The sequence below is a fragment of the Mobula hypostoma genome, chromosome 26, assembly GCF_963921235.1.
Source record: "Mobula hypostoma chromosome 26, sMobHyp1.1, whole genome shotgun sequence".
NCBI lineage: Eukaryota > Metazoa > Chordata > Chondrichthyes > Myliobatiformes > Myliobatidae > Mobula > Mobula hypostoma.
Window position 1 is genome coordinate 25856902 of NC_086122.1, and position 14600 is coordinate 25871501.

The 14600-nt window shown below is 41.7% G+C and overlaps 1 protein-coding gene across 1 annotated transcript in view; it reads left to right on the plus strand.

Moving 5' to 3' along the window:
- The first annotated feature begins 4576 nt into the window (after positions 1–4576).
- The window catches only part of lypla2 (lysophospholipase 2), an 18723-nt gene continuing 8699 nt past the window's right edge, over positions 4577–14600 (plus strand). Inside the window, exons 1-5 of the mRNA XM_063033558.1 lie at positions 4577–4693; positions 7638–7731; positions 8072–8103; positions 11467–11532; positions 12652–12699. Of these exons, the coding sequence (XP_062889628.1) occupies positions 7654–7731; positions 8072–8103; positions 11467–11532; positions 12652–12699 (224 nt within the window). The 5' untranslated portion in view covers positions 4577–4693; positions 7638–7653. The remainder of the gene's footprint in view (positions 4694–7637; positions 7732–8071; positions 8104–11466; positions 11533–12651; positions 12700–14600) is intronic.

Below are 14600 nucleotides of genomic sequence, written 5' to 3' on the forward strand. Positions count from 1 at the left end.
GAGGGAAATTTGGGGTCAATGTGCTGATTCTGTTTTTTGTGTGTGGGATGAGGGATTTGGGGGTTGATATGCCTGTTCTATTATTGTGTGGGGAGGGGAGATTTGGTGGGGGGGGGGGTGATAATTGTGCTGCCTTTCTTTCCTTTCTTGGTTTCATGGCCACCCGGAGAAGACAATTTCAGGTTGTATACTTCGATAATAAATGGTCCTTTGAACTTCCCTCATTCTCCTTCACACCAGGGAATAAAGGCCTAACCTATTCAACCTTTCCCTATAACTCAGGTGCTCAAGTCTCAGCAACATCCCTGTAATTTTTTTCTCACAGGCTAAGTATTCATTCTGCAAGAAATACATTGTATAAGGATTGCTGCATAACTGACAGAATTCATAAACAGCTCCACTTAGAAGGTGAGAAAACAGGTTGTGTGGAGGGAAATAAGATACCCTTTTAAAGAAACCCATTGTCATGAGAAACAGTTATTTATCATCTATAGAGTAAAATACAGTTCTTCCATAATTTTCTCTTCATGCTAAGTTTTTGTTTCTAGTCTCCAGATCTACGTTTCCACCCTCTTCTCTTGTGCGTCCAGGAAACAATCAGTGTTTTAATCCAGTCTCCTCAGGCTTTTAGATTCTTCCTCTGCTATTGCAAAGCCAGTTCTCAAATTCAAGTTGCATTTTCAAAGTTCAAATTAAATTTATTTTCAACATGCATATATGTCACCATATACGAGGGGTGATAGATAAGTTTGTGGCCTAAGGTAGAAGGAGTCAATTTTAGAAAACCTAGCACGTTTATTTTTCAACATAGTCCCCTCCTTCATTTACCCACTTAGTCCAGCGGTCGTGGAGCATACGGATCCCTTCTTTGTAGAAGTCGGCATCTTCTGATTCATCACACCGCTGCCTATCATTTCATATTGCATGAAATTTTACTTGCCACGTCAGAGTCATGCAAAAGTGCAGCACAGAAACCGGCCCTTTGGGCCGTCTAGTCCATGCCAAACCATTTAAACTGCCCACTCTCATCAACCTTCACCGGGACCATCGCCCTCCATACCCCTGCCTCCTATTTCATTTGTCATTTTATGAAGTTTATTATCTGCCACATTGTTTATAATCTTTGAGTGTTTTAGATTAGATTAGATTAGATTCAATTTTATTGTCATTGTGCCAAGTACAGATACAAAGCCAATGAAATGCATTTAGCATCTGACCAGAAATGCAAAGAATAGTGTTACTTACAAAATAGCTGTGAATAAAAAAAGTGCTACAGCACACCAATATAAAAATACTGAGACAGTACAATACGGATGCAATACTGCTTAGCGCTGTGATGAGAGGTTCAGCAGGGTCACAGCCTCAGGGAAGAAACTCTTCCTGTGCCTGTTGGTGCGGGAGTGGAGGCTCCTGTAGCGCCTACCGGATGGGAGGAGAGTAAAAAGTCCATAGTTAGGGTGAGATGCATCCCCGATAATGCTTTTCCCTCTGCCCAGGCAGCGTTTATGGTAGATGTTCTCAGTGGTGGGTTGCATCCAGTGAAGTTCTAAACAACAAGGTTGAGATTATGTATCATTAAAGGTGGTGTTCTTTTATACCAACTCCTGGGGATACCACGAGCATTTCCTTCTTGTCAGAGTATCAGCAGCCCCCTGCTGCAATCTCTTTTCTGTTCCCTAATCTACTGTGTTTTAATGAAATACTATATTTCAGTAGGAGTTTGAGGAGAGCTGGTGTGCCACCTAAAACACTGGAAAATTTCTACAGCAGTATCCTGGAGAGCATTCTAACTGGCTGCACTACCATCTGGGGGCTACTGCATGGGATCGAGTAAGCTGCAGAGAGTTGTAAAATTGGTCAGCTCCATCATGGGTATTAGCCGCCGTAGTAGTGGTACCTCAAAAAGGTGGCGTCCATCATTAAGGACCCCCATCACCCAGGACATTCCCTCTTCTCATTGTTACCACCAGGTAGGAGGTACAGGAGCCTGAAGGCAGACACTCCGCAATTCTGGAACAGCTTCTTCCCCTCTGCCATCAGACTTCTGAATGGACATTGATTAACACTACCTTGCTACTTTTTATTTCTGTTTTTGCACTATTTATTTAATTTAACTATTTAAGATACATATAAAGTATATGCATACTGTAATTTACAGTTTTATATATATTATCATGTATTGCATTGTACTGCTGCCATAAAGTCAGCAAATTTCACAACGTGCTGCTGAATTATTTATCAGAATGTGACTACGCACCATTGGAGAGTAAAATCAATCAGTGAAGTCAAGACTTTAAAAAGCATAAAGATCCACTAGCTACAGTTGCAGGAAATCTAAAATAAAAATAGAATACTATTTCATCTTAAAAGGGCTTTGATCTGAAATGTTAACTCTGTTTCTCTCTCCACCAGAGCTGCCTGACCTGATGAGTTTTCTATAAGTATGCAAAAATATCTGAGACTCAGTGAATCAAATCTAGGACTCAATGTTATGAGATAAAGTTGAACAGTATTTGATCATCAGCAGGAGCAAAGAAAATAAGGATTGCTTGAATGTAAAGAATTGTTTTAAAATGGAACAGAAAATTCCAAGAATTTTGAAGTAGGGATGTTTTATCAAATAATATCACTGTAAACTTAATAATTTTTTTTAGTAAATTAGACTATAGAATACAAAAAATGTATTTTTTGTTAACTGACAATCTTTAGAATTGTCAAAGTTGCTGGTGAATGCAGCAGGCCAGGCAGCATCTCTAGGAAGAAGTACAGTCGACGTTTCAGGCTGAGACCCTTTGTCAGGACAGACCTGACGAAGGGTCTCGGCCCGAAACATCGACTGTACCTCTTCCTAGAGATGCTGCCTGGCCTGCTGCGTTCACCAGCAACTTTGATGTGTGTTGCTTGAATTTCCAGCATCTGCAGAATTCCTCGTGTTTATATCTTTAGAATTGTGGCAGCTTAAGTCCCCTTTAAAATATTCAATCTCCCTTGCAAATTCCACCTGTGGTTTTCTTAACTCAGAATAATAGTTGATCTGACCTAGTCATTCACACGCTGAGTGGCTCCCTTCCTACCAATTTAATTTTCTCAAGTAAGTAACATCACAAGATGACCAGTTTTGATCATGCCTATCTCTTCAAATCACTGAATCCTTAAAATACCTGGAACTACATGTCTTAATTTTACTAAGGTGTAAAAATAACTACATTTAGACATAATATTCACCCACAATAAACACACAAAAATAATGAGAGTACACAGTATGTGGCACAAACACGAGAAAGTCTGCAGACACTGGAAATCCAAAGCACCACACACAAAATGTAGCAGGAACTCAGCAGGGCAGGCGGCCTCTATGGAAAAGAGTGAACAGTCGACATATCAGACTGAGATCCTTAATCAGGGCTGGAAAGAAAGAGAAGTCAGAAGGTCGGAGGGAGGGGAGGAAGAAGTACAAGGTGGGAGGTGATAGGTGAAACCAGGAGAGGGGGAGGGAGTGAAGTAAAGAGCTGGGAAGTGGATTGGTGAAAGAGAGAAAGGGGGGAATCTGACAGGAGAGGATAGAAGGCCATGGAAGAAAGGGAAGGGGGAGGAGCACCAGAGGGAGGTGCTGGGCAGGTAAGAAGAGAAGGTGAGAGAGGGAATGGTTGAGGCTGGGGAAGGTCATGATGGAAGTTCAAGAAATCAAAGTTCATGCAATCAAGTTGGAGGCTACCCAAATGGAATATGAGGTGTTGCTCCTCCAACCTGAGTGTGGCCTCATCGCGGCAGTAGAGGAGGCCATGGACTGACATGTTGGAATGGGAATGGGAAGTACAATTGAAATGTGTGGCCACCGATCAGCATATGAACTGATACATATTTGAGGAGATATGTGGATCAGTTCATATCGATCATTAATTGGAGTCATTTATTGATTTGACTTCGCTGGATGAAATAAATAATAATTAGATCTTCAGTCCTGAAGAAGGATCTCGACCTGAAATGTCGACTGTTTATGCATTTCCACGGATGCTGCCTGACCTGCTGAGTTCCTCCAGCATTTTGCGTGTGTGTGTGTGTGTGTGTGTGTGTGTGTTGCCTTGGATTTCCAGCATCTGCAGATTTTTTAGATTATGAGGACACGCAGTCCTCTCTTATTGTCATTTAGTAATGCATGCATTGAGAAACGATACAATGTTTTTCCGGAATGATATCACAGAAATACAGATTTTCTCCTGTTGTTAACACAACTGACTGGTTCTCACACCTCTGCTGCACCTGCAGCTGGATATTTGCTCAGTGACTTTTGAAATTCTCGAGCCTTCTTACCCAAATAACTGGAGAAACGACTGAGGAGACAAAAGAATCACCTGCTGTAACTGACAGGGTTGCGGGATCGGGGCGGCAATTGGGACCTAGATGTATAATATTGCATTGATGTCATTAAACTTTCAACTATATCTGGATGGTGACTGTTGGAATCTCCCGTGCATTCTGGAAGTACATGGACCCATTCTGGGGGGAGACAGTAATGACTAGATTCCCAGGTCAGAGATTCAGCGAATGGAAAGATAGAGTCACTGGGATCCAGTGACGTCAACTCCGGAGACCGGGATGCGGCTGCTCTGCGTTACCGGCCAGTGAAGGCGGCAGGTGGGCGTCGGGTGGTCGGCGGTCGGGGGGAGCGGGTCAGTGTTCTGCCGGTGGATGGGTAAGTGGCGACCGGTCTCCGGGAGTAAATCGTTGCGCCCTCGGCATCTTTTGGTCCAGCGCGGCGAGGAGACCGGGCAGGTTGTACAATGGAAGCTCCCGGCCTCCGGCTCTCTCTTCTTCATCATCCACCCCCGTCGTCTCAGGCCTCTCCGCCACATCCCCATGACCCCCACCCCCATCCCCATCCTGCGTCTTCCCCCTCTATCGCCCTTTCCCCCATCCCTCTCACCGCCACCTCCACCCTATCCTTCCCTGTTGCCCCTCCATCCTGCCTCTTCCCCAGGACAAGCCTCTATCCCCTCTATCGCCCTTTCCCCCCATCCCTCTCACCGCCACCTCCACCCTATCCTTCCCTGTTGCCCCTCCATCCCTCTCCCTACTGGCGCTCGATGACAGTCCTCTCCCCCCACCCCCCACACCCGCGGTCGGCATTGATACCCAGTAAATGCCCCAGTTATGGCTCAGTGAGACCTCCTTGTACAACGTGGCTAATGTCATCCACTACACATTCAAACGGCACTATTTATAATAAGGTGACATTGTCTAATACGTTTTAAAATTTCTTGCTACCGAACATGAATGTGTGTAAAATTAAGTAGCGATAGTGTCAATCTGACCATCTCCCAAAGCTTAAGTACTGCTGTATTCCGAAATATTTATAGCAGAGCGCGGTTGAAACCCTGCACATCTGTCAGATTGTCATTGCACGTTGCATCTGACCGTCAGCCTGAGGACGCACACGCACTGTTTCAGGAACAGCTTCTTCCCCCCACCCCCCGTCACCAGACCGTCATCAGATTTCTGAATGGACAACGAACACCACCTCAGTGTTTTCCCCTTGCTTTTTGTACTAATGTAATTTATATGCAGTACTGTGCAAAAGTCTTAGGCACATAAAAATAGCTCGGATGCCTCAGACTGTATTTGTCAACATGGGACGGAGAGCGAGTTTGTAAATCTGGCGAGGTCAAAGGATGTTGGGAGTGGTGAGGGTGGAGCACCGCGGGAGGGGTGTGGGACAGGTGGCAGAGAATGAGTGCCAGGGGTGTGGGACAGGGGACAGAGGAGTGCCAGGGGTGAGGGCCAGGTGGCAGAGGAGTGCCAGGGGTGTGAGGCAGGTGGCAGAGGAGGAGTGCCGGGGTGTGAGGCAGGGGGCAGAGGAGTGCCAGGGGTGTGAGGCAGGTGGCAGAGGAGTGCCAAGGGTGTGAGGCAGGTGGCAAGGGAGTGCCAGGGGTGTGGGACAGGGGACAGAGGAGTGCCAGGGGTGAGGGCCAGGTGGCAGAGGAGTGCCAAGGGTGTGAGGCAGGTGGCAGAGGAGGAGTGCCAGGGGTGTGGGACAGGTGGCAGAGAATGAGTGCCAGGGGTGTGGGACAGGGGACAGAGGAGTGCCAGGGGTGAGGGCCAGGTGGCAGAGGAGTGCCAGGGGTGTGAGGCAGGTGGCAGAGGAGGAGTGCCAGGGGTGTGGGGCAAGGGGCAGAGGAGTGCCAGGGGTGTGGGCCAGGTGGCAGGGGAGTGCCAGGGGTGTGGGGCAGAGGGCAGAGAAGGAGAGCCACAGACCCAGCCCTGAGGCACCAGGCAAGGACAATTAATTGATTCTGAATGATTGGTTTATTATCATTACAGAATGTCTGTCTCGTATTTCCTCTCCCTTCTCCTTTTCCCAACCATAATTCCCCTCTCCCTGTCCCCTTCCCACTCTCAGTCCACAGTAGGGATCCATATCAGAATCAGGTTTATCACCACTCACATATGTCATGAAATTAGTTTCTTTTAAGTGGCAGCATAACAGTATATTACATGCAATTACAACAGTACTGTGCAAAAGTCTTCGGCATATATATATCATCATTTTTATCATTTTGTATTGCAATATATTGCTGCCGGGAAAACAACAAAATTCACAACATAAGCCTGATTATTATTAAACCCGATTCTGATTCCAGTTAACATATGGTTAGTGGATATCAGTGACTAGTAGGTAGGGTCCTAAACATTAGATGTTTGGCTTCTTTGATGCAGTTGAGGAAAATAAATAATAATATGACTGTTGACCAGACTCAAACATTTTCTTTACCTCTTCCTCAACAATTAGAGTTATAGACTTGTCTTGCATTAGGACATTGTCCAATGTGTTTTGGATTTTCATAGAACCCTACAAGTACACAACATAGAGTAAGATCATTATGCCAGCCAAAAAAAATCCATTCAGACCAATAGCATATCCCAGCTATTTGTTCGTCCCAGTTACACTCTAACTGGGAAGAAGATTTGTGGTCTCATTGCCTTCTGAGGCTGTAGATTCCAAACCTCTAACATCCTTTGGTTGAAATGAATTCCCCATTTTCCTTTCTAATCCTTCTAGCAATTTCTCTCAATATACAGCACCTAGTTATTGTTCTTTCTGCTAAAGGAAATTTTCATATTCACCCTATTTAGGGACATCAGTTTTAGAAAACCTTGAATTTCCCTTTGCTGTCTAACTAGGTGGAGTTTCAATAAGTTTGTAATAAGATTGCACATAAAATATCACAGAATAAATGAGTCTGATGGTAATGTTTGTTATTTAAACACAAATTAAACCTCGGTTGTGATAATATGCTAATATTTTGAGGGCCAATTTGCTATAGATTTTCTCCTATGTCTAGTATTTTCTTCAGTATATTATGCCAGCACACTGTATGATGGTAGTAAAGACCTACTGGATGCAGAGTTTTTTCAGTTTGAAGTTGCAGGTATATAATCGCATTGTTTCATATGGAGAATAAATTTCTCTTTGGAATGCACAGCATTTACCTGAAACAAACATTTTTGAAATGTTCCTCATACATTTGTGTGTCTCTGGCCCTGAGCCTCTGGGTTTACATTTTTTCAAAATAACATTCTCGTTCTTTTAAGTGCCAGCTGGGAACCATAACAGGTTATTCCTGCTTCTGTCTCTGAAGGTATCACAGTTGATGTATGTGTGGTAACAACATGTCTTTGCCGCTGCTCGACGAAGCCGCGACAGTGTCTGGGACAGAACGGGAGACGGCAGTGGTAAGCAATATGTTCTCCAGCGCTGTCTTTTGGTTTGTTTTCTCTGAAGCTGAAGAGGCCAGGAGAAGAACTGATAAAAGTATATATAATTATGAGGGTGATAGATAAAGTGGATAATAAAAATCTGTTTCCCATGATATGAGGACAGGTCCTTAAGGTGAGAGGTGGGAGGGTTGGTGGGGATCTAAAAGGGGAATATGGCATTAATTTCCTCCGTAGTTAACTTGAAATACCATTGCTACTATCATATTGTGTTTGACATTGTTTTATTGGATCATATTTCCTGTCTTTGCTATATGGTACCGTATATATTCATGCTTGTTTCAATTGTGTTGCATAGGTTATTTTCTTGCATGGACTTGGAGACAGTGGGTGAGTTTAAGTGAAACTTCTAACTGTAGTGATGTAAAACATTAAATATATGCTAAATGTTTTTTTCTTATGATGAAAGGCATTTGCCACTTACATTCTGAGGTTTACCTAATAGCGGTATACACTATGTTGCTGTGTGATGTATTTTTATTACCTATTTTCCATAAAGTTCATTTCCCAGATCCATCTGTAGGAATATTAATAAATATTATCTTGGAGGCAAAATGTGCGCTTCATTTTCTTCCCTGGATAAATTGACTAACGGTATTCCTCAATCTGATGGGTTTTTTTGACTCGTCTACGTTATTGAACAGCTAATTGGGCTGTGAATACCTTCAGGTCCAGATTCATGTTCTGGTCTTCAGTAACTTTATTCCAGCTGAAATACTCCACCTGCATGTTAATTTTTGTTATTAGGAAAAAGAAAAATACTGTGATTATTATCAGTTATCTTCCTGAGTTGGGCATTAAGCAGGTTGGGATTCTTGTTGATCTGTGAATCCCCAGGAGGTAAATAGGTGGCACTAGCTAATATGATTTACATGTGAATAATCTACATGGTCACGATAATGGGGGAGCTGCTCCCATTAACAGTAAAGTAAAGGCATCTGTTAGTCTTGCGAGACCATGGATCTGTGCCTGGAAAATCTTCACTCTCCAGGGCGCAGGCCTGGGCAAGGTTGTAAGCAGTTGCCCATGCTGCAAGTCTCCCCTCTCCATGACACCAATGTTGTCCAAGGGAAGGGCATTAGAACCCATACAGCTTGGCACCAGTGTCATCGCAGAGCAATGTGTGATTAAGTGCCTTGCTCAAGGACACAACACGATGCTTCGGCTGGGGCTCGGGAATTAACTCCTTTATTTAATCCACATTACAGTTGTCCGATGTATTCATCACTTATTTGTAAGAAGCATTGTTGTCAGTTATAATATAGCATTGCTTTAATAGTATAATTACAGTATATAAGCATTGATTCTGTCAATGAAAGATACTGAGCTGAGGCCAGTTGCATTTCTGTGGAGGTAAAATTAGATCGTTTGTTACACAAGACGGATATTTAGACTTCAGGGTTGAGTTTTATTGGAATATGCACAAGTACATGTATGCACAGGTGTAATGAAAAACGATACTGGCAGTAGCATCACATTGTTGGTCGTTCAGTGATGACTAGAACTGTCATTTCCAACCATTTCTAACTTTGGTCATCCTACTCGCTGAACATATACACTTCCCACTTTCTTCCTTGAGCTTTCCAATCAGAAAGAAATGTATACGCTGATATTTGTTGTGGTCAGCCCGATGAGACTCTTTGACTCTTTTAAACCATCTTACCTGCGCCTTCGCAAGCTAAAATGTCTTACAGTACTAAGTTCAGCCATACTCACCTAACGTAGTTTTAACTTGCATAGGTCTGGCATTTCTGAATGAGAACCATGGAACCACTAGTGGATGTTTAGCTCCCATTCCCCTTTGTGCTTCAACCACTGTCCATTGCCTCTGAGAAGTCATATTTGAATCCCGTGCAGGGCTTGGCACCACAGCAATTAGTCTGAGATTTAACGTCTAAACTGTAGAGAAACCTCAGACAGCGGCAGCATCAAGAAAGAAGAAAGGAATATAGACCACAATATATAGGAGTGGAACTGGGCCATTCAGCCCATCGAGTCTATTCTGCCATTCCTTCATGGCTGATTTATTATCCCTCTCAACGCCACTCTCCCCTTCTCCCCTTCTCCCCGTAACCTTTTATGCCCCTACTAATCACGAACCTCTATTTTAAGTATATCAAATGACTTGGCCTCCTCATCAGCCTGTGGCAGTAACTGCCACAGATTCACTGCCTTCTGGCCAAAGAAATTTCCATAGATTCTGCCTGACCTGCTCAGTTCCTCCAGCATTGTGTGTGTTGCTGAAGAAACTCCTCCTCATCATTATTCTACAGGGATGTCCTTCTATTCTGAGGCTGTGCCCCCTGGTCCTAGGCTCCTGCACTATAGGAGTCGTCCTCTCCACGTTCACGTAGACAAAATGAACAGTGAAAAAAGCTGAATGACTGAAGGTGTTTTGTATTTTAAAATGCTTCCGTGTATTTAAAAGCATAATGAAGTAAACAGGCCATTCATTTTCCTATCCTGTTCAATTTTATCCAATTCCAAGCTAGTTTAGAGACGCTGTGGTACTTGGAGATTTGTGGATCAGGTGTCCTGAATTAAAAACATAACCCTAGTCGCGACAGTTCAGCAAAACTTTGTGCACTTTGACCACTTGGCACTAAAGTGGACTTTTTTTTGTTCTAATTGTGTTTTCTTGTAAAACTTTTGTATCACTTTTGTTTTTCTTGTGAATGTTGCCTATATGATGCTTTGTGCCTACGATGCTACAGGCAAATAGGTTTTTCATTACACTTGTGCGTATGAAAATGAACTTGACCTTTGATTTCAATATTTTCCCCTTGTTTTCCATTACAATTTTTGCATGTGTGAAAGAGTTAAATTACTGGACTAATATCTAAGAGCCTGGAATAACGAAACTGAGATGAGAATTCAAATCCCGCTGTAGCAGTTCTGGAATTTAAATTTGTTTAATTAAGTGGACTGTATTTAAAGAGAATCATTAGTAATAATAATTTCAAAATCTTCATTCTGGATCACTAATGTCATCTGAGGGGGAAGGGCAAAATACAACCACCAAAATAATTTTTCAGCATATCAGCTGAAGTTTTTCATTCTGTATTACTGATTAAAATTAGAGACACAAAGGATCTGCTGGATTAAAATTTGATATTTTATCTTCCTTTATTAATCTTTTTATTGATTTAAAAGGAGCATAAGTACGGTCAAGAGGAGAATTATCTCAAATATATATATCAGTAACAATATAAACCGAGATTAAGATAAACATTGTCAAAATCATATTGTTAAACTAGTATAAATATATAATTAAAAAAATAAAAATAGCAATTCTCTTCTTATCAGTTATGAAGAGAAAAGAAAAAACATTGAGCTTTAAATAAAGAGAGAGAAAAAAATCACTACACTATATATATAAAAAAAACAAAAAAAAAGGGACTGGGCAGTCCATTTTGAGGATGCAACCAAAAAAAAAAAGCAAGACTTTCGGATCAAATCTAAAACTTCGAAAAAAAGATTGAAAGAGTAATAAATCAGATTAAGTGAAAATATTGGATAAAAGGTCACCAGATTTGCACAAATTTAAAGGATGTATCAAATGTCCGACGTCTTATTTTCTCTAAATTTAAACAGGACATAATGGAGGAGAGCCAATAAAAGACCATAGGTGGATTAGAAGATATTTTGTAAATGTTAGATGATTGGACTGACGAGTTTGAAATTTGTTCTCAGATATGCATGGGCTGAGTCGCTGTCTTCTATCCGACTTCCCTATGTGAAATATATCTGCCCTCATGCGTAAGTTCAACATGATGATTAATGCTTTCACGTTTTCTTTGTGTTCGTTTGAAATATTCTCTTTAAACTGATGATGTTGAACACCAGTTCACTTCCTTGTGTCACATCTGCCTGCTTGATATTGTTGCTGGAGGCTTTGAGATCAGAAAAGGGCAAAGACTAACGGTCATGAATTCTGTGGGTAACTCATCTAGAGAGATCTTAAACTTCTCGCTCCTTGATCTCAAAGAGTAGTGCCCGGACCCCAGTATGGGGAAGGAGGAGTTGTGTTCATTTTGACTGTGGTGGAGAAAGTGCAGGATTGCAGAAGGGTGAAATGCTTTTGCACTGCCATTGTTTTAATCTTGTTCTCATCTTAACGTTGCAGTTGAAGGGACACAGTGAGAGTGTTCCAAGGGCCTAGATGACAGTCATTTACCATGAGTTGCGGCAAATCACCCGACCTGAGCTGATTCACCAGGACTCTCTCCTCCCAGCACATACATAATATGATCTGTCTGTCTGATTACGGGCCCTGTAGGCCCCTTGAGCCACACTGCCCAGCAACCCACCGATTTAACCCCAGCCCAATCACGGGACAATTTATAATGACCAATTAACCTATCAACTGGTACGACTTGAGACTGTCGGAGGAAACCGGAGCACCCGGTGGAAACCCATAGGGAGAACGTACAAACTCCTGACAGGCAGCTTCGGGAATTGAACCTGGGTCACCTGTACTGTAAAGCGTTTTACCGCCAAGTGACCTGAAAAGCTGTCTATATACCCAGGACTGCTATGACTTAAATTCCTCATTGTCCTCTGGGTGTAGCAGTTAGCACAGTCGTTTTTCAGCACCAGCTATCATCAATCTGAATTCATTCCCCACTGGGTAGCAACGCACTTTTGGGAAAATTAATTTTGTGTTTCTGTCCTTTTAGATCAGTCCAGAATTTTGTCTTTGGGTCATTTGTTGTCCTGAAACAATATGAAATGCAATGATCATTTTATATTTGGGATGAAATTACATGGTTGACTATGAGGTCTAAATTACAACAAAACACTTATTAATATTGTGAAGCTTGACTATATTTGAGGTATAATTTCTGAATGTGATTTAATTCTTTCTTGTTTATTCAGGCCAAAGATGCCTGTGCAATTGAAAAACTTTGCATCGATTCCATCATGGTAAGTTTTTCTGTCATTCATAAATTTTCTCCTTTCATGACACTCTTGTCTTATTTCTCTATCACCCTACCCATTATCATTTTTCCTCTGCCTTCTAAATTGTTTTATTTAAATACTTGGGAGTCCAGTTTTTAATATCCTGGCTAATTTCATGTGCACCCTTGCCTCATTTTGTGACCATTTAAACTTAATCACTGACTCAATATTAATAGTCTTTTGTAAAGGAATTCCAAATGTATTGTACTTTGTAAGTGGAAAGGTTTTTCACCTTATGTTATGAAAGGCCTGGATCTAGTCATTAGGACCTGCAGTCCTAGATTCCCAAATAATTTCTCCACCAGATCCACCTACCTTAAGTTACAAACACTCTTCATATTCCAAATTCCAGTGACGCCCACCTTCGTTTGTGTAAATTTTTTTTCTAATTCAGATCTCAATTTCAAACCCAAGTTGTACTCTGATAAATCAATGCATCATTCCCTTCAAAGTGGGCATATTCTCAAACTGCAATTTCTATGACAACACACATAAAATGCCGGAGGAACTCAGCAGGTCAGGCAGCATCTACAGAAATGAATGAACCGTTGACGTTTCAGGCCGAGACCTTTCTTCAGGGCTGGAAAAGAAGGGGGAAGATCCAGAATAAAAAGGTGGGGAAGGGGAAGGAGGCTAGCAGGAAGGTGATATGCATTTTATCCCACTACCTAAGTTCAAAATTATGGTAATAATTGGAACCCAACTCATTGTATTGCTGCATCCTATTAGCCACAGAGTACCTGTCCATAGCTTCTATCCTTAATTATAACTGTTAGTAATTTCCCAACAAGCAAATTGGTCTGTAATTCCATTGCTTTCTCCTCTCATCTTAGACCGTGAAGCTAGAGGTGCAATTTTCCAAGCTAAGTGCACTGTTTCTCAATTGAGAGAACTTTGACTGATCATTGGGACATCTGTAATTTCCTTGCCAACGCCCTTCATCTCAGGAGTTCCCGACCTGGAGACCATGGACCCCTTGCCTAATGGTATTGGTCCATGGCATTAAAAAAAAGGTTGGGAACCCCCAGCTTTATATGTTGGGATGGAAATCATCTTGGGGGTTTGTCAGTCTTCACTGCCATTACTTTCTGCTCTAACTGTTAATTTGCTTGCTTTATTTTGGTGACCTCTAGTCTCCATTATTGTAAAAGGATGCCAAAACAAACCAGAAATGTTGGTTTTTGATAGCAGAAGATGCAGAAAAACTAATAAACACTTTTGTTTTTAGCCATTGGACTACAGTAATGCACTCTTTTCAGGACTGCCTAAGGAAGATATAAATCGGCTGCAGCTTGTTCAAAAATGCAGCAGCAAGAATCTTAACCAATAAAAAAATCTGAGCGCAATTCACTGGTTTTAGCATCATTACACTGGCTGCCTCTGTCCTTTAGGATCAATTTTAATTGTATATAAAGCTCTGAATAACCTAGCTCCTCTGTATATTTTGGAGTGTATATCCCCTCACATCCCTATCATAATCTTAGAACCACAAATGCTGGTTTGCTTAGTGTTCCTAAGAACTGATGGTATGGCGTTTTGCTGGAATCTGGAATATTCTACTGACTGAGATGCGCCAAACTAGTACTGAGGTACACTTCAAAACACTTCTTAAGAACCTACTTTTTAAATTTGGCCTACTTATGCCTGTTGATGTTGATTATATTTATATAATTTGGTGTATTTGATTACATTTTATTCTATATAATGTTTGACTTAAGATTTTTAATTTTGTCGGGTATTTTTATGACTGTATTGATGCATCTTCACAATCTATGTAAAGCACTATGAGCCTGCATCTTAATGTGTGAAAGGTGCTACAGGAAAAAAATTATTATTAAAAAATCCTGTTTCTCCACTATAATTAA